Genomic DNA, 19,497 nt, shown 5'->3' on the forward strand with positions numbered 1-19,497 from the left:
ACTAGTGGACCAATGGAGACTCATTGTCTAGGCCTCCCTCTAAACCACGCCCTTCAGGGAAAAATAATGCCACAACTCGCAATCGAAAAGACTGGCATTGAAAGCAAAGAAACAGACATCGAAAGCAAATATACGAGTAGCGTAACCAAAAGGTAGGCAAGAGCGTAGGCAAAATGGATTCAATAGGGTTGGTTGCTGGGAAAGTTGAACCGAAAACGATTTTTTCATTCTTTTTCAAATATATATATATTTTTTATCATTTGTCATAGAGTTTTGCTCTCGCTTAAACATTATTTGCTTACACGTTTTTGGGTTTTGCTTTTGATGTTTATTTTTTTAAACAATTCTATACATTTTGCTTTCAATTGTTTGGTTTTTGATTTCACCCGTCCTCGAAAATATCATGTCAAATTCTCAAATGTATTTTTCATGTTCACGATTTATTTTATTTAAAATTCAATACATATGGCGTGAAATTGACCCTATACAGTTGCACATTTGAACGCATTGAACCGAAATGTGTCTTCCCCATTTAACCCAACCCCTCTGAATAAGAGTGGTGCGAGGGGCTGCCTTAATCGACATCCACGTCTTTTCGTTACGAAAAGAGATTGCAGTCAGAGTGCAGTATACTGCAAATACTGCCTCCACAATAACAGCTTTTTTTTACTGCAGAAATGTTGCCTGTAATTGCAGTTAGAGTTCTGTATAACTACAGTCCAACTGCAGTTATCTGCATCCAAAATACCACAGTGAATTGCAGTTACTGCACTTTCAAAACTGCAATCATTTTTTGTAAGTGGGGAGCAGTTGTTGGGGGTTAATTGCCCTTCTCAAGGGCAGAACAGCATATTTTTCCACCTTTCCGGCTCAAGGATTCAAACCAGCAAACTTTTGGGTACTGGACCAACTGCTTAACAGCTAGGCTACCTTGTTTTTTCAATCAATGAGCTGTATAATGCTTCTTATTTTAATAGGTCTGTGTTGCCCCTGGTTACTGCATTATTCCTTTTTTTAAACGTACACCCTTTTTCTCCCCAATTTCGTGATATCCAATTGCGATCCTGTCTCATCGCTGCAACTCCCCAACTGGCCTGGGAGAGGCGTAGGTCGAGTCATGTATCCTCCGAAACATGACCTGCCAAACCGAGCTTCATAACACCCGCCCGCTTAACCCAGAAGCCACCCGCACCAATGTGTCGGAGGAAACACAGTTCAACTGACGACCGAAGTCAGCCTACAGGTGTCCAGCCCACCACAAGGAGTTGCTAGAACACGATGAGCCAAGTAAAGCCCCCCGGTCAAACCCTCTCCCAACCCGGACGACACTGGGGCAATTGTGCACCACTCTATGGGATTCCCGATCGAACCCGGGTCTGTAGTGACGCCTCAAGCCCCTGGATACTGCTATCAATCCTAACCATCTCAGGTCTATGATTACAGGAGGACACAATAGGCATATTCTTCATCACATCCTTATGGGCCTTGGCCATTCCAGAGCCATGTATTTAGAATATCTAAATACATGGCTCTGGGCCTCACTATAACCTTAAAGGCAGCGTATACTAAAACAATCTGCTGTACACTAATTGTTAACACTCACACTTTGTGTCCATCTCACCAGATTACACAGCTTCTATCAGTTGCACCTTACTGGCGGCATAATTTCAGTTTCTGAGGGACAACTACGACACCGTCCTCACAGCCAAGAACCAGATCTGGATCCAAAATTATGCTTTCACTTCAACTCAAGCTGAGCTACAGAAAATGAACAGCTATGTGGCTGTGGTTAAGGACCAACTGGAGAGAGACTACATGAAACTTGTCACCTCCAAGTACCAGTCAGAGAGGCAACACAGAGACCTTGCTGCTTCTCATAACCAATTAGAAAGAGAGTATGAAGGCCTACTGACATCCAACAACAAATTGCAAAAAAACTATAGACCTGACCGCATCTTAAAACAACTACAGAGAGAGATAAAAGATCTCACATGAACCAGGGAACGGTCACAGTGACAACCCCTGAACATCAGTGCAGCTTAACGCCTCGATCACACCAACGCGTCATTGCATTTTGGTACACCAGAAGTACATTAATTTCCAATGGAATGCTGCGTTTGCCTTCCAGCATTGTAGAGGCAGTTGTAGTGCGTTTTGTGTGGTACATATGGTGGATTTATCCAATACATGAATGTTGAACTTTTGTTGCAAACATATCCAGATGATGCTGCGTACCATTTTGCACAAAGACACTGTTGGTGTGATCAAAGCGTTATGACCAGTTGAGGTGAGAGCATGTGAGGGTCGCAGAGACTAAAAAACAACTTCAGTTAGATCTCATAAGTTTCTCTGAAACCGAGGCGATTTTGAACTGAGACTTTGTTGTGAGGGATAGGGATCCCCTTCAGAAGATGCCTACAGAGCTGGTCAACTTCCTGCCTGTGGACGACACTGTCCACTCAGAGACCAGCTCACCCAAGGTCAGCAGTGTCTTGATTTATCTGTCCTTCTATATCTATGCACTATATACTGTGTGTTTGTGCAATGTGCATGAATATGTTCTTGTGTATGTGTGTTTCTGTATGTTTGAGCATGTGGGTGTGCAATTTGCATGATTGTGTTCTTATGTGTGTGTGTCTGTGCGCATGTGTAAGTGTTTGTGTACATCATCGCCTCACACACCTTGTCTTAAGGGCTGGAAGATTCTCTCCTCCAGGTGTTACTTCTTCTCCACTGAGAGGAGGAGCTGAAGCAGCGGTCGGGTCGACTGTGTTCAACAGGGCGGAGACCTGGTGGTCATTAGTCCAGAGGAACAGGTGAGAGACATTGTATTGGAGATGCGCAGAGGTGGGTTGGATCTATGGTGCAAGGTGGTTGGGCCTCAAGACAATCTTTACTCTAGTATTAATACAGAATATAATATGCATAGATTATGGGCATTGGATGGGCATTGGATGTAAGGAATACCTAGGATAGGATAAGTATTCCCTCTCACCCCCCCCCTTTAAGATTTAGATGCACTATTGTAAAGTGACTGTTCCACTGGATGTCATAAGGTGAATGCACCAATTTGTAAGTCGCTCTGGATAAGAGCGTCTGCTAAATGACTTAAATGTAATGTAAATGTAATGATGTGTAGAAAATCAGTGTATCTCTGTGGAATCCCCCAGGTAGAAAGAGTGCTGTGAGTGTGAGGGGAGAGAGTGTGTGCCTCCACCCTTCTCGGAGCTGGAGAGAAGAGACCTGCAGCATCATGTCTGGATGGATCTGTGAGTGCCCAGTGCTCAAATGGTCAGAATTAGTATTTTACCTTTATTTAACCATGTAGGCCAGTTGAGAACAAGTTGTCATTTACAACTGGGACCTGGCAAAGATAAAGCAAGGCAGTGCGACACAAACAACACAGAGTTGCACATAAACAAACATGCAGTCAATGACACAATATAAAAAAAATCTATATACAGTATGCAAATTAGGTCAAATTAGGGAGGTAAGGCAATAAATAGTCTGTTGTGGCGAAGTAATTACAATTTAGCAGTTGAACACTCGAGTGATAGATATGCAAGTAGAGATACTGGGGTGCAAGGGAGCAAAAAAAACAATATGGGGTTGAAGTAGTTGGATGGGCTATTTACAGATGGGCTATCTACAGGTGCAATGATCTGTGAGCTGCTCTGACAGCTGATGCTTAAAGTTAGTGAAGGAGACATGAGTCCCCAGCTTTAGTGATTTTTGCAATTCGTTCCAGTCATTGGCAGCAGAGAACTGGAAGGAAAGGCGGCCAAAGGAGAAATAGGCTTTGGGGGGGGGGGTGACCAGTGAAATATACCTGCTGGAGTGTGTGCTATGGGTGGGTGCTGCTATGATGACCAGTGAGCTGAGATAAGGCGGGACTTTACCTAGCAGAGACTTGTAGATGACCTGGAGCTAGTGGGTTTGATGGCGAGTATGAAGCGAGGGCTAGCCAACGAGAGCATACAGGTTGCAGTGGTGGGTAGTATAGTGGGCTTTGGTGACAAAAGGGATGGCACTGTAATAGACTGCATCCAATTTGCTGAGTAGAGTGTTGGAGGCTATGTTACAAATGACATCGCAGAAGTCAAGGATCGGTAGGATGGTCAGTTTTACGAGGGTATGTTTGGCAGCATGAGTGAAGGAGGCTTTGTTGCAAAATAGGAAGCCGATTCTAGATTTAATTTTGGATTGGAGATGCTTAATGTGAGTCTGGAAGGAGTGTTTATAGTCTAACCAGACACCTAGGTATTTGTAGTTGTCAGAACCGTCCAGAGTAGTGATGCTGGATGGGCGGGCAGGTGCGGGCAGCGATCGGTTGAAGAGCATGCATTTAGTTTTACTTGTATTTAAGAGCAGTTGGAGGCCACATAAGGAGAGTTGTATGGCAGGTTAGTTAGGAGGTTAGTTAACAGTGTCCAAAGAAGGGCCAGAAGTATACAGCATGGTGTCGTCTGGGTAGAGGTGGAGCAGAGAATCACCAGCAGCAAGAGCGACATCATTCATGTATACAGAGAAAAGAGTCACCCCGAGAATTGAACCCTGTGGCACCCCCATAGAGACTATCAGAGGTCCGGGCAACAGGCCCTCTGATTTGATACACTGAACTCTATCTGAGAAGTAGTTGGTGAACCAGGCGAGACAGTCATTTGAGTAACCAAGGCTGTTGAGTCTGCCGATAAGAATGTGGTGATTGACAGAGTCGAAAGCCTTGGCCAGGTCGATGAATACGGCTGCACAGTATTGTCTCTTATCGATGCCAGTTATGATATCTTTTAGGACCTTGAGCGTGACTGAGGTGCACCCATGACCAGCTCGGAAACCAGATTGCATAGCTGAGAAGGTACGGTGGTATTTTAAATGGTTGGTGATCTGTTAAGTTGGCTTTCGAAGACCTTAGAAAGGCAGGGTAGAATAGATATAGGTCTGTAAAAGTTTGGGTCTAGAGCATCTCCCCTTTGAAGAGGGGGATGACCGCTGCAGCTTTTGCCATATAGACACACAGAACACATTTATATGTAGCCTTAAAATCCTCCAATAAAATAAAACATTAATTCTCGATGGGACGTGATTTCTTGTGGTAATAGCATAGCGGTGCTGGTCATAGTACAAAGTGAAAACAACAGGATATTTATTAGATATTCCGGGAAAATGATCTGATAGGTCACTCTACTGTCATCAGCAATACTGCCTCATTCACATTCTTCATGTATAAAATTAGTAGGTCTGACAACAGCATCTTCATCTCTTCGCTACCTACCCACTGTTGTCCTCCTCATCATGGCGGTAGATCACTGCGAACATGTCTTAAAAAAGTAAATGCAGTGATTGGTTACTGCCTGTTGTTGTTCGACTGCCAACTCTGCGTGCGAGACGAGGCGTATTCATTAGTGGATTCAGTTGCAAAACGTTTTGCAACGAAAACGAGTTTCTATTGGATACATTTAAGCAGGTCCCTCCCCGCTTCGTTCCTGTTCCATTTTTTCTGTTTGTTTCCGTTTGGTTCCTAGAGCAAACGGTTTCCGTTTTGCAACAGACAACACGTTTTAGAACCACATCTGACTAATGAATACACCCCAGCTGTGTTGACAACTTTGACCATCTTCGAACAACGAAGGCGAGTTTCACAAAATAACACATTATTTAGCTTGTTGCAGCGATTAACAATATTATATTGACAATGAAGTACCGCCTTTAGTCTTTACATGTATTTGAACGTCTTGATTCATCTTCATGGTATAGTCAGCTGTTGTCGTTGCTAGCTAGCGATAATTTCGTAGCTAACGATAGCTATCTAGCTACCCAAATGGTTCTTCCAGCTGCAACTAATTATTTTGATGTTTCCATCTAGCTTAATATCAAATCGAGAAATGTAGCTATGTATGAGGGACCATCTCTATTTTGGACCGTTTTCAAGGGCTGTCAATCTAAATGTAAAGTGCAGTTTTTTTTTCTTCCGGCAGTGGAACGTCTGTTACGTAACGTAATTTGTTGCACTGTCAACACAGTTTGTACTTGCAAGGTATGTGGTGGGTCGGCGAGATTTCGAGCTCTCCAACGGTAGCTACAACGAAAACGAAGTAGCTTTGTGGTTCACACCTCCACATCGGTTATTATTAGACAGTTGCTTGCATTTTCAAGCCTGTAACTGTCCATGTCAATATCGTATGGTCCATTCGCGTTGTGGCTGCTGTCTGGCTTGTTATTTGATAACCTGATGAACCTAGCCAGTCCTCCTGTTGTTTAGTTTGACATTTTGAGTCATTACCTCATTGCTAATCACATTGTCTAATTAACTTTATTCTTATCACATAGAAACGTCTGGCCAAGGTGCATTGGGAAAGGATAGCCAGCTAGCTTGTTAACAATGGCAACCATGCGTCGTCCAAGGTACTCTCTCCGAGACTCTCTGTATTGGGACGAGACTGAGTGCCTGACGTACTATGGGATGCTCTCTCTACACGAGATGTTTGAAGTTGTCGGTTCTCAACTGACAGAGACAGACGTTGAGGTGCTGTCGTTCCTCTTGGATGAGACCTATCCGGCTGGAGGGCACCCCTTGGACCCAGCTGGATGGACCAGCGAGCCCGGTGAGGAAGACCCTGAGGCCAGTAAAGGAGTCTCCCCCAGCCCAGTGCTCCTGGAGGCCTGGCGGCGGTTACAGCCCAAGGTTCCTGCTTTGGCCTGCCCTACCGCTGCCCGCCACAAGCCCAAGAGTGGGCTAGAACTGCTGCTGGAGCTGGAGAGACGTGGGTACCTCAGTGAGGGTAACCTGGAGCCCCTGTTGCAGCTGCTGCGAGTCCTTACGCGACACGACCTCCTGCCTTTGGTGTCCCGTAAGAAAAGGAGGACAGGTAAGGGACTGTAACAGAGTGCTGTTCATAACTGGAAGCCAACATGCAGTAATAGAGACAATGTTGTCATAATCACCTGTAGGCCTACTCCTCCCAGCTGTGTGTTATCTGCCAGTCCGTCTACACTCTGCTGTGTCAGTGTCTGACCTTAATCTACCTCTCAGTATCACCAGAACGTTTCAGAGTGGACTACGGGACAGAGGACAAAAGACAGGTGTGCACATCTGGACTGACTGACCCCTGTGCACAGACAGAATCACATGACGAACACGCCACCCAGCAATGGAGGGGGGGTAAGCTACACTCCGGTACAATCTGTGCATGCCTGAACTTGTCTCTAAGAAATGTCAGTGACTGTTTCTGAAATTGTCTGGATTTGCACCAGTTAAGCATGGCTGATTGACTGTTTTTTGTGTCTGTCTAATAGGTGTTGACTCTGCCAGGCCAACGCCCGCCCCCCTACGGAAGAAGAGGGGTAAAGGCCGCCGCTGGACCAGCAAGCCCACCTCCCACAGGAGAAGAACAGGCATCCCTGAAACTCCTCCCCCACCTATACCTGAGAAAGTGACCTGCGGTAAGACCCGCCTCCATGTCTTTCTCTTTCTCTTTAGTTTCCCTTCCATCTCTCTTTCTCTATTGTCTTTCCATCTCTTTCTTTAACCCACTTGCTCATTCACCACACTCTCTCTGGGTTCCTCTCTTGCCATTATACATGTGTCTGAGTCTCTCTCTCTCTGGGTTCCTCTCTTGCCATTATACATGTGTCTGAGTCTCTCTCTCTCTGGGTTCCTCTCTTGCCATTAAACATGTGTCTGAGTCTCTCTCTCTCTGGGTTCCTCTCTTGCCATTATACATGTGTCTGAGTCTCTCTCTCTCTGGGTTCCTCTCTTGCCATTTGACATGTGTCTGAGTCTCTCTTTCTCTTGGTTACATCCATTTTCTATTTCACTTCTAATGAGAAGCTGTAAGCACCATCTCCCCAATAGCCCTTAATAACAGTGATGATACTAAAAATTGACCGTCCCACCGTTGCTGGTTTGAGAATGGTTTGCATGGGCCTCCTGGGAGATCAATACTACCCTGCAGGCATGTTGGACTGAGTGGGCTGTGCTGTAACAATAGTGTCAGAGCAGAGCATGTGTGAATGAGTGACCGCTCATCAGTAAATACAAACCATACTGACTGGCTGTGTTTGACCTGACTTAACCCCTCAACCTGGTCATCATATGCTTTCTATGGTGGTCAAAGTGTCTCACACTCAAACATTATCGCCAGGGTTTCAGACAGCGTTTTACACACTCCCGGGGTCTTTGATTGTGTGCTTCCTGCTACACTAACAAAAATAACAACCAGAAACTGAATGAAATGAAATCTATCTGGTCTGTTATTTCGTGATGACCATAGCACAGAGGGGAATTGGGTTGGCTTGCCTACAACTCCCATCTATCAAATATACTATGCCTATGTCAGCCATTGTCTTCACCATTACCCACTAGTGTTTCAAACTAAATAAGCATCCAGCCTTAATACTTGCCCTTTACCTATCCTGGCCATTCAGATAATGGGGAGGAAACAGCACAGCATTGTGAGTCAGTGTTTCTGTCTGAGCTACACACAGCACAGAAGTGTGAGTCAGCGTTTCTGTCTGAGCCCCACACAGCACAGAAGTGTGAGTCAGCGTTTCTGTCTGAGCCCCACACAGCACAGCATTGTGAGTCAGCGTTTCTGTCTGAGCCCCACACAGCACAGCATTGTGAGTCAGCGTTTCTGTCTGAGCCCCACACAGCACAGCATTGTGAGTCAGCGTTTCTGTCTGAGCCCCACACAGCACAGAAGTGTGAGTCAGCGTTTCTGTCTGAGCCCCACACAGCACAGAAGTGTGAGTCAGCGTTTCTGTCTGAGCCCCACACAGCACAGAAGTGTGAGTCAGCGTTTCTGTCTGAGCCCCACACAGCACAGAAGTGTGAGTCAGCGTTTCTGTCTGAGCCCCACACAGCACAGCATTGTGAGTCAGCGTTTCTGTCTGAGCCCCACACAGCACAGCATTGTGAGTCAGCGTTTCTGTCTGAGCCACACACAGCACAGAAGTGTGAGTCAGCGTTTCTGTCTGAGCCCCACACAGCACAGCATTGTGAGTCAGCGTTTCTGTCTGAGCCCCACACAGCACAGCATTGTGAGTCAGCGTTTCTGTCTGAGCCCCACACAGCACAGAAGTGTGAGTCAGCGTTTCTGTCTGAGCCCCACACAGCACAGAAGTGAGTCAGCGTTTCTGTCTGAGCTCCACACAGCACAGCAGGCTTAGTGTAGTAGTAGGACATGGCATTTCAATGTAGCATTCAACCTTAGATTCACAAGCGTGTTATGTTTCAATGGGACATTTCTGCATCAACCCACAAGCTCCTTAAACGGAACAATTTAGTCTGTTCTGTGCAGACCAAAATAATGTGAGAGCTGCCTTGCTCTTTTGTGACAATACTTGTGGGACAAATGTACGATTTCAACCTACATACTATAGCTGCCACACATGGTTAGAATGCTGCCTCGTAATAACTAGCCTGTGGTCCAGACTGAGGCCCAGGGGAAGGACCGTTAGAGTGTAGAAGACAGTAAACCACCTGTCTTTCACTTATACGTCTGCTATACGCTTGTCAGCCGAGCTTGTCTTTCTTCTTCATATAGCATAACTACTAGCCTGGTCCCAGATCTGCTTGTGTGATCATGCCACTGCTTGTCACTCATTTGGCATGACAAGGAGTGGAATGATATCTCAAACCGACTGGTACCCAGGCTACATAACTACTGCCTGTGCTATCCCTTTCTCCATTTTTCTTCTCTTACTTTTCATCTCCCCCCACGTATCTCCCTCTCTCTCACTTACCCAGTTTCTTTCAGCTCCTGTTAAGAACCCTGCCTGGTAGGTCTCCTGTCTCTTATGTTGGTAGTACTGTCTGTCTTCTCCGATCCCTAACATAAAGTTTAGAGAAAGTCCCGCTGAATTTCTGAATATGTACTGAAGATATAAGTTGAATTGATAACCTCTCACTTGCTGACATCTTCCCAGACCAGGGTCCGGTTTCCCAAAAGCATCTTAAAGCTAAGTTTGTTAGAACCTTCGTCGGGGCATTATTAAATCTCAGAGCTGTTTCCCAAAACCTTCGTTATTAACGTTACACTTGTAATCTATCGCCTGTCTCAGACCACTCATAGAACAGCTAAGTGGTTCGTTAGATGCTTTTTTTGCCCTCCCGCGTCACTTTACACACAGAAGAGCTCCGCTAAACATAGAATCACATGGTCTATCTGCATCTGTGACCGCTGAAAACTTCCCAACAAAGTGGACAACAAATACAAAATTGACAATGTCTTTGCAATTGATACAAGCAGCTTATACAAATTTTGGTGAAATTAAAACTTGAGGTGTCTACTTTAAAATATATATATTTCAATAATTTATGGAGTTCTATTTTGCTACTTGTAATTTTGTCTGTATATATTTCATGCCTAATATGTGCAATGATGTGTCATCTTGATTTTCACATGTTTTATGTAACTAGGCAAGTCAGTTAAGAACAAATTCTTATTTACAATGACGGCCTTTTTCAGGGGCAGAACGACAGATTTTTACCTAGTCATTTGTCATCTCTGGGATTCGATCCAGCAACCTTTCAGTAACTGGCCCAACGCTCTAACCACTAGGCTACCTGCCGCCCCTAATGTTAAGTTAAGATTAGAATGGAGAAAGCTGATCCGAGAGCAGCTTTGCCTTTCTTTCAATACTATCAGTATGGACACAAGCCTCAACGACACGTGGTGAATGTTCTCTCTGCGCGGTGTTTTTGGAAACATGTTACATCTTTGGCCGTTTTAGGAAAGATGCATCGTTAAAACACTCGTAAGCCTAAGTTCAATCGCTATCAGGAAACCGGGCCCAGGTTAATAGGCCCTTAGCCCTTCCAGTTCTGTTGCTGTAACTAGCCTACCTGACAGCCAACTAACCCCTCGTACTGTGGCTATCCCAGACACAGCCACTCCCACAGCCTGACACATACTGATGAGTGATACTGCTTATTTATCAACATGATCTGATTTTAACAACTTTTCACAATCCATGAAGTCTCTTCTTCAGGGAGACAAAGATGTTTATGATTATCCACTGGCTTCGTAGCGCTCAAACATAACACTGCAACCCTTTTGAAATGTGCCATTTTGTCCCCGTCGATCAGAACTGCCTTCTCTAAATCAAGTGCCCTGTGATCCAACCCTAAACAATCTACCGAGGGATACCTGCCCCTTGCCCTCTGCAGTAGCCTTGCCCTCTGCAGTAGCCTTGCCCTCTGCAGTAGCCTTGCCCTCACAGTCCCAGCCATGTACCATACACAGTGTTGTTGTTTTGCCTCTGAACATGTTGCTGTCTTGACTCCGCATTTGATCCCCACCAGGTTGACTCAGGATTGTGACTCAGATCGAGTAACCTAGAGAGCGGACCTAGAGAGCGGAGAGAAAGGTTGGACAAAAAAAGTCTGGTCTGGCCTTTCACTCTGTCCGTACGATCTGCAGTGTGTGCTCACCTCAGTCGCTCTCTCTCTCGTCAGTCTGGCCCGATGCCCAAGGTAAAGAGGCCCTCCCCCTCAGAACGAGGGGGGGCTGCCACTCTGCTCTGTGTTCAATGCCTGTGTCTTATTCTAGCTATCCTGTTCCTCCTTACCCCATTCAGAAAAAACAGAATGCTCCCCACAAAGTGTTCTGGAATGTTCCATGATTTGTCTATTACTCTAAAGAGGGGTGTTGGCCTCAGTGTTTCACAGAACTGACCAAAGAGTCCTTGGAAATAAGCGTAGAATATTCCAGAAGTTTCTTAATCACCGTAATGCGACCTTGAACCTGACCCCTCTTCTGAATACCATGCTCGGACTCGCCAAATGACTCAAAGCTCAAACTGACCTGAAAAAAAATGTTCTTAAAGGGGTAGTTCACTTCAAAGCTAAAGTTTGACAGATGTTTTCCTCAAAAGTGATAACTGAGTGCATATTCCACACTGTCTAGTCTGGTGTATATCCCACTACATGCATACTGAAAACATCTGATTAACTTTAATTTGGGGTAAACTACTCTTCTAAAGCTGCCATCAAAATGGAGCCTTTTAACTGAGTCCCAGTGGTTCTTGTGGCATCAACTTCAGTAGATACCTCTGGTCAGTGATCACAAATACCTTTCTCAGAATTCAAACAACTCAACTGATTCAGGTTTAGTAAAACAAAAAGAGACTAAACCCATTCTGGAATCTCAATTAAAAAATGTCAAACTGGTCTCAGAGATCCATTGATCTCAGTCCTCTTGTCAGTCTGAACTCGAATTCTATCTTTATATGAACATAAAATGGCCGCCGACAGCTTCTCTGGAACCTTTGCTCGAGCAGTTCTGAGGAAAATGACCCAACAGTGTTGTGTTAAGGGCTGTGTAACCGCATGCTGTATCTCATCTCTGACCCCTGAATGAGCTCCCAGTGTGGGGAGCAGAGATAGATGGGGCAGTCCAGTCCAATGCTGCCTCACAGCATTCAGACCAAACTCATTACTACCTCTATCTTACCAGTCAGTTTGTTTTCACATCAGTTCCTTTTCTCAGTTCAAGCGTTTCAGTTATTTGTGGTTACAATTTCTTATACCAAACTGTAATCTACGATTAGAAGCGACGTAAAACTGTCCACCTAAACCATAATGTTAAACAGTGGACTTGGAGGCATCAAAAACAATTAAAACTCCAAGTGATTGCCTTTGAACCAGTGTTAAGCTTGCCTGCTTGATCTTGAGAAACAACCAAATTGACAGATATCCAATCCAACTGTGCTTGTCTCTTTCTCTCTCTTTCTCTCCTTTCTCTATGTTCGCAGTTCAAAACAGACCGACTCGTGTGTCAGGAAAAAACATCCTCTCACACACACTGAGAGGGAGAGAACGAACACTAAACGCTCAAACCACACAAACCAAAAAAAGAAAGAGCTTTGGTCAAAGGGGAATAGAGAGAGGTCTCTCTACCTGTCTCTCTCTACCCCTCCCTCTCTCCCTCCCTCCCTCTCTTGGTCTGTCGTTCAGCAGAAAAATGGATCGATAAAGAGTTGAAGCTCTTCGCACCAAGTGACTCCTCGTAAATGGGTACTTTTCTGTGGGGTGAATGGAGAACATAACCAACTCTTTGTTTTAAAGGGAGAAAATGAAAGTTGTGCCTCCTAATGTTCTGTCTAAATGGATCTATCTGTCTCTGATGAAGCGTAAAGGACTCTGTAACCTTAACAAAATCACTATGTTCCCATTGTTTTTAAGGGCCTTCCTTTCCTGGTGCTCTCAGCAAGTTCATTTTTCACAAGTAGGTAGGAAGGAGCAGTCATTTAGAAGTATGGGGACATTGTGTAGTAGGTGTTGACGTCACAGCCCCCACACAGTATATGACCCATGTCGCTAGACTTGTACATTGCAAAAGTGCACAATTGTTACAGTTTTACTCAGTTTATTTATCTGACATGTTTTACCATATCGACAATTGACAGGGGTATTATGCAGTCCTGGTAACTTTCAGATGTTATTAGCTTGAAGCTGACTTTCAGTTTCCTCTCAGAGCAGTACTGTGCCTTGTCAGCTGCACATCCTGTTTTAGCTGATTTGACACCCTGCTGGCAGGGAGAGATAAATGTATCCCCTAGAGCAGGGTTTCCCAAACTGGGTCCTGGTGTCCCCCCAGGGGGCACATTTAGGTTTTTGCCCTAGTGCTACACAGCTGATTCAAATAATCAGCTAATCATCCAGTTTTGATGATTTGTGTCAGCTGCATAGTGCTTGGTCAAAAACCAAAACGTGCACCCCTTAGGGTCCCCTGGATCGAGTTTGGAAACACTGCCTTAGGGACAAACTATGTATTTTCTGATACGAAATGCCCCCAAATTGACAATGTATTTCCTGAAATGGTCCATGATTTTACATGTAGAAACATCTCCCCAGAGTAACAATGTGGAGATGTTGGTGAGACATTGGAGTAGTGATGAGGGAAGGCAACTCTTATATTATTTTTCACAACATGTCAGATTATGGGGCTGTGTGCATTTAGTCTTATTTTCGGGACTGTATGCGTCCTACTGTTCTCTATCAACCTCATTGACAAATGTCCTAAGAGCTGCTGTATCAATTGAGACAAATGTTCCTTGTACCATAACTTTGCCTCCTGGAAGAGAAAAAAAAAATTCTAAACACCTTCTGTATCCGATTTCTTTGTGTGCAAACTAACAGTTGACCTTCATGAAATATGATCATGATTATCATATTTGGCCTGATGTGATATAACACATATTTTAGCTATCTACAAATCTACTTGCAGTTGATCTTAAGATACATTTTTTGATAAATCAGAGCATGTTTTCAATGTTGGCAGTACATGTAGATCTGTCTAACCTGAGGATGTCTAACCTCCCCGATGGTCCAAGTGGTACGTGTTTGTATTGCCTCCTCATTGCAACCTTATAAAGCAAAGAAAGAAGGAACCAGTGTTTGATTTTCTCTCTTACAAATGTTAAGAAATTCATAATCAATTCAACATTTGCATTTCTAATGTTGGCATTTTCCAAAGCTGCCCCCTCCAGAGGCTGTCCCCCATGGGCCTGAACAATAATGTGGATGGAGACAAAGAACTCAAATGAATCACATTCTAAGGCACAGTCATGTCCCTGGTTCATTTGGTACAACGTTCCAGTTTAAATTATCTAGTTCTATTTCTTGTGTCCTCGTCAGAGGAAGCAACTATTTGTCAGTTTCTCCTTTACCCAAACCTGTCTCGGTGTCTTCAGAGACCAAGGTATGTGTAGGTACCCGGTTCCCTGTGTATGGTACTACACATAGCTTTCCCTCTTATTCACATCCACAGGTGTTTTGAGAGATAAGACTGTGGTCTAATTTTCAATGTGAGTTTTGGGACCTCTGGTCCCCCCTTTCCTTTCTGCCCTTTCCTTTCCATATTCCTTCTCTCTCTTTTTAAATCCAGTTCTTCTCTTTATCGTTCCTCCATTTTCTGTTACATGAAGTTGGGGAGGGCAAGGTGGGTGGGATAAATCCAGATACACCATTTGACAAACTATCCTCCATGTTGCCAACAAACATTCTTTGACAAGAATATTCTAATTTGAATAATTGTTTTCTTGGAATGTTGGGTGCTTACATGTTTCTGTGAAAGTAATCTCAAACAAAGTTTGCCAATCTATTTACGTCTCTGGTGGGGTAGTGTGGGACTGGGAAGGTTTGGATTTTTTGTTGCAGCAAAGTCGGAAGGACGCTGGTTCTGCTGGGCGCTTGGTGAATAATGGCAGTAGAGGAGGATGAGACAGAGGTCTGCTTGCCTTTGCTCAGTACAGTATGTATCTCCTGACCCTTCTCACTGTGCTGTTGCTGCATGACCGCTAATTATCCTGTTGCTGAAACAGAACAAAAACATGTCACTGAAAGGTTGCTATCCATCCCAAGGGCTGTTTACAGTGTTAGAGTGACCTAACAAAATCCTACAACCCTCACAACAAGTAGCATTTGATTTATGCCTGTTTTGTGCCACCTATAACTAATTATTACTGTAAGTACAGTGTAACAAGCTTTGTAATTACTCAGAGAAATGGATTACATAGTTCTAGCTTTCAGTGTGTAGAGGTTTTGTGTAGATTACAGTGCCTGGCTGAAATCTCCTGGGTGAATAATGATGGGGGGTGGACTATTAGAACTGTACAGAGTGGTGTGGTGGTGTTCTTCCCTGATGTATATGCTTGTTATCCATCCTCTGATTTCACAATAGTACTACAACAGCTGCTTTTGGTAGTGGGTGTTGTGAAAAATAGATCTGTTTAGTCATACTGTAAATCCTCAGTGATGCTCTTCTGGACCCGAACAGGTCATATTTGTTCCCACTGTCAGGTTAGTGATGGTAGACGGCCTGGTTGGTATTACATTCACCTCTGTGCTCCACAGCTGTCTTCAGTTCTGCCTCACCTGTATCACTCTTAAAGACAGACTTTTGTTATCAACTGTAGTTAATAACACAGCAGTGTCCTACACCAAATCAAGCTTTATGTGTCACATGTACCAAATACAACAAGTGTAGACTTTACCATGAAGTGCTTACTTACAAAACCGTAACCAACAGTGCAGTTCGAGAAGAGTTAAGAAAATATAATACCAGTAAGTATTTCTATGTGGTATCCTACTCTAATCACTAGTTTAATGTCAGATACAGTCCTGTTGAATGTAGTATGCTCCCCTTAAATATTCTTTACTTTGGCACTTGTCTATCAACCCTCCCATAGCCTGTTCTCTTCTCAATTTTTCAGATAATATTCTGTGATTACGGCTTTATTTGAAAAGTTTTCTTATCATTTTCTTTTGTGTTTTTGTCTCTCTTCCTTTTGTTCTGACTCTGATCCCACCCTCCTTCTCCAATTTGATTTTCACTCTCACGTGTGCATGATATCTCTCACCCCGCTCAATCTCCTGCTTCTACCATTTCCCTCTGTCCCTTTTTGACTATATCTGACCTCTTTGCACCCTAAAATCACCTCTCCTGTCCCTCTACATTTACCCTTCCTCTTCTCTCCTCTACACCTTCCTCTCCACCTCTCTCTCTTTCTCTCTCCATCCATCCCCTTTCCTTGCTCCATCTCCTCCCCCTCCCTGCAGACATTCGTCTGCGTGTGCGAGCAGAATACTGGGAGCATGAGTCGGCTCTGCGCGGCGGCGTCTCCTCGGACAAGCAGCAGCCCCTGGAGCGGCAGTTTGAGCTGTTCAGTCGTGCCACCTCCGTGCTGCGCGCCCGCGACCTGGGCTCCATCATCTGCGACATCAAGTTCTCTGAGCTGGACAACCTGGAGGCCTTCTGGGGGGACTATCTGAGTGGAGCGCTGCTCGAGGCCCTGAAGGGGGTGTTCATCACAGACTCTCTGCGGAGGGTGGCGGGGAGTGAGGGGGTCCGGCTGCTGATCAGTGTGGACCAGGATGACTACGAGGAGGGTCGCAGACTGCTGCTGGACGCACAGGAACAACAGGCCGGCTGTTGGGGACGAGACAGGTGAGCCTCACTGCTCTCTCCATTCTGGTTCTGTTATACTGTGTTAGTAAGCTGGTTGATTAAAGTACTTATCTACTCTGTGGTATGTATTGGGGCCATGCTGACCGCTACAGGGGGTGGGGGTCATAGATGTGGACTTGACTGGTGGTCATGAATTGGAATAGCTATGTAATGCCACCAATAACCACTAGATGGCAAACTTTGCCCACAGGCATCAGAGCCGTATACACTACCTGGTCTCACGTTGTCATACTCCCTAGACCCAACCTGAGAAAGCTGGTTATGGACGTTCGGCTCTGACAGACAGACAGGCAGCTGTGCGAGGTTGTGTTAATCATTTCCGGCTCATGTCAGTTCACACAACAGTTCTAGAATCCTCAGAGACAGTGAATAATAGTTGTAATTCTAACCACCGTCCTCCACTATGTTCCCTCTGCAGGTCATGAGCCCAAGGATAGAGGAATGAAAAGGAGAATAAATTATGAAGAGGAACATTTTTCTTTTTTCTCTCCTTTTTAAGTCTCTCATGCTGAGAATAGAGGATACAGCCACTCCTAGGTCAGGGGAATGAATAGTCCCCAGGAAAAACAGCCAAACTTGAAGTGAAGGCAAACTGGACTAAAAGACTTGACACACTGTTCTGTTTGGAATTGATAACACAAGTTGTACTGAGCCTAGATGCCCTCACGGCACTGAGGAAGAGACTGCCTCTGAGACACACACACACACACACACACACACACACACACACACACACACACACACACACACACACACACACACACACACACACACACACACACACACACACACACACACACACACACACAGAGAGAGAAACTAAACATCCGCTGTAACACACACAAACTACCACTGTATCTAACATACACGCTCTGTAAAATCATCCACATGATGAACCATCAGCGCTGCCTATAAGACTCATTGAAGCCAAGAGACATTTCTTGCTAACAGTGACAACCCAGATACCAACTAGACTGTGCGCTAATGCTGAGCATCTCTGGTTATGTTTGAAGAGCGTGTGAGATGCCCTGCAAGGCGAACTTCACCCGCCTAAATATTAGTTCGCGTTTCCATTGAAATGTATGATTTTGAAAAGATGAGCGAGACTGCAGCTCTCAGACACTGAGGGAGAGAAGATGGGGAAATTACTAAAGCATGAGATTATGTTTTTACCTTTTGGGAGAGAATTTGAAATAGATGGTGAAGTGAAGACTACCTGAGGACAGTGTAGTGGACAAATTGCTGGTCCTTCGAGAACTTGTCCACAAACACACACACCATGATCACATGCCACTGGTAGTCCAATCACTGCCATGCTAACCCAGGGCATGATAGCTGTGGTCAGTGGCCATCTCATCTCAGATGATTGGAGTGATTACCTCTCATCCTCAGCCAACCATGGAGAACTCATCACATCACCACAAGTTGTTGAACAGCAGCTGGGAAACACACGACTAGGCTGTGCTCACCCCGGCTTCCAGCAAGGCAAGGCCACTGCCTTTCCCATTGGAACTGAAGCACAGGACAGTGCTTCAGTCAATAAAACTGATGTAGAGGAGATCAAAATCAGAAGGATACATCCTAGTTCCACTCAGCCCTGACTTGTAGGCCCCACTAGTGGCTCACAGAGCGCTGTCTGTCTCTAGTCTAGTCACCGTGGTGGAACTAATGCCTGAACTCCTCTGAGTGGGATCAATAACCCCCTCTGTCTCACCACCACCATGGGAGGAGAAAGAGTAAGGGGGAAAGAGAGTAGAGGTAGGAGAAGGGGAAAGAGAGTAGAGGTAGGAGAAGGGGAAAGAGAGTAGAGGTAGGAGAAGGGGAAAGAGAGGAAGAGGGAGAAGGATCCCCACCTCCATCCCGCCTTTCAGCTCCTGGACAGCCGCCTCATCCTCTGGAGGATAAGTCCCCTGATACAACCAGGCTGCCTGGTCTGCTACAGCACTGTGTCTGGTTCACACAGCCCTATGGGACCAGGGATGGAGGACTAGGGAGGCACTCAGGAAAACCTTAGTAGTGTTTTGCTTTTTCCGTGTTTTGGTATATGGATTCGTTAGTGTAGCTTTGTATGGTTCAAAAGAGAAAATATCAAAAATACTGTGTGTTCTAGTTCATTAACTTAGGGTGAACTTTTGTTTAAGTATCTGGATATTTTTATTTGGGCACTGCAAAAGTGCTGTATATTAGTTGAATATATCAGTGGAAAGTTGGAATTATTTCAAATAAAAATAAATGATTTATCAAAGGTTTATTGCGTCTATGATGTACCCATGCCTTCAGAACATATTCACACCCCTTGACTTTTTTCCATATTTTGTTGTTACAACCTGAATTTTACATGTATTAAATTGAGATGTGTCACTGGCCTACACACAATACCCCATAATGTCAAAGTGGGATGTTTTTACAAATGTATTAAAAATGAAAAGCAGAAATGTCTTGTCCATAAGTAATCAACCCCTTTATTATGGCAGACCTACATAAGTTCAGGAGTTAAACAAGAAAAAATAATTATGCAATTGAA

At 44.7% G+C, this 19,497-nt stretch overlaps 1 protein-coding gene and 1 long non-coding RNA gene across 8 annotated transcripts; both read left to right on the forward strand.

Moving 5' to 3' along the window:
* The first annotated feature begins 72 nt into the window (after positions 1-72).
* Positions 73-19,222, forward strand: LOC124005528 (DNA-binding death effector domain-containing protein 2-like). 7 transcript variants are annotated; one of them, XR_006833639.1, is made up of 9 exons: positions 73-152; positions 1,625-2,816; positions 3,171-3,291; positions 6,328-6,866; positions 7,031-7,159; positions 7,294-7,440; positions 16,565-16,952; positions 17,164-17,276; positions 17,392-19,222. XR_006833639.1 is itself a non-coding variant. In XM_046314888.1 (8 exons), the coding sequence occupies exons 3-7, from the start codon at positions 6,380-6,382 to the stop codon at positions 17,250-17,252; spliced, it is 1,191 nt and encodes a 396-aa protein (XP_046170844.1). In that variant the 5' UTR covers positions 82-2,816; positions 3,171-3,291; positions 6,328-6,379; the 3' UTR covers positions 17,253-17,276; positions 17,392-19,222. The 7 variants fall into 7 exon arrangements, 2 of the variants coding, with proteins under 2 accessions (XP_046170844.1, XP_046170845.1); XR_006833635.1 differs by having other exon boundaries at positions 83-2,480; positions 2,717-2,816; XR_006833638.1 differs by having other exon boundaries at positions 83-1,429.
* Positions 7,453-14,107, forward strand: LOC124005531. The gene is made up of 2 exons (XR_006833640.1): positions 7,453-11,476; positions 12,757-14,107. It is a non-coding gene; the product is annotated as an uncharacterized LOC124005531 (long non-coding RNA).
* Positions 19,223-19,497: the final 275 nt, after the last annotated feature.

Source organism: Oncorhynchus gorbuscha, linkage group LG19 (assembly GCF_021184085.1).
Source record: "Oncorhynchus gorbuscha isolate QuinsamMale2020 ecotype Even-year linkage group LG19, OgorEven_v1.0, whole genome shotgun sequence".
NCBI lineage: Eukaryota > Metazoa > Chordata > Actinopteri > Salmoniformes > Salmonidae > Oncorhynchus > Oncorhynchus gorbuscha.

Coding starts and splice junctions, on each gene's coding strand:
- LOC124005528 (XM_046314888.1), top strand. CDS start 6,380: ATGGCAACCATGCGTCGTCCAAGGTACTCTCTCCGAGACTCTCTGTAT. Junction 6,867..7,030: donor CCGTAAGAAAAGGAGGACAG/GTAAGGGACTGT, acceptor TCTACCTCTCAG/TATCACCAGAACGTTTCAGA. Junction 7,441..16,564: donor ACCTGAGAAAGTGACCTGCG/GTAAGACCCGCC, acceptor CCCTCCCTGCAG/ACATTCGTCTGCGTGTGCGA.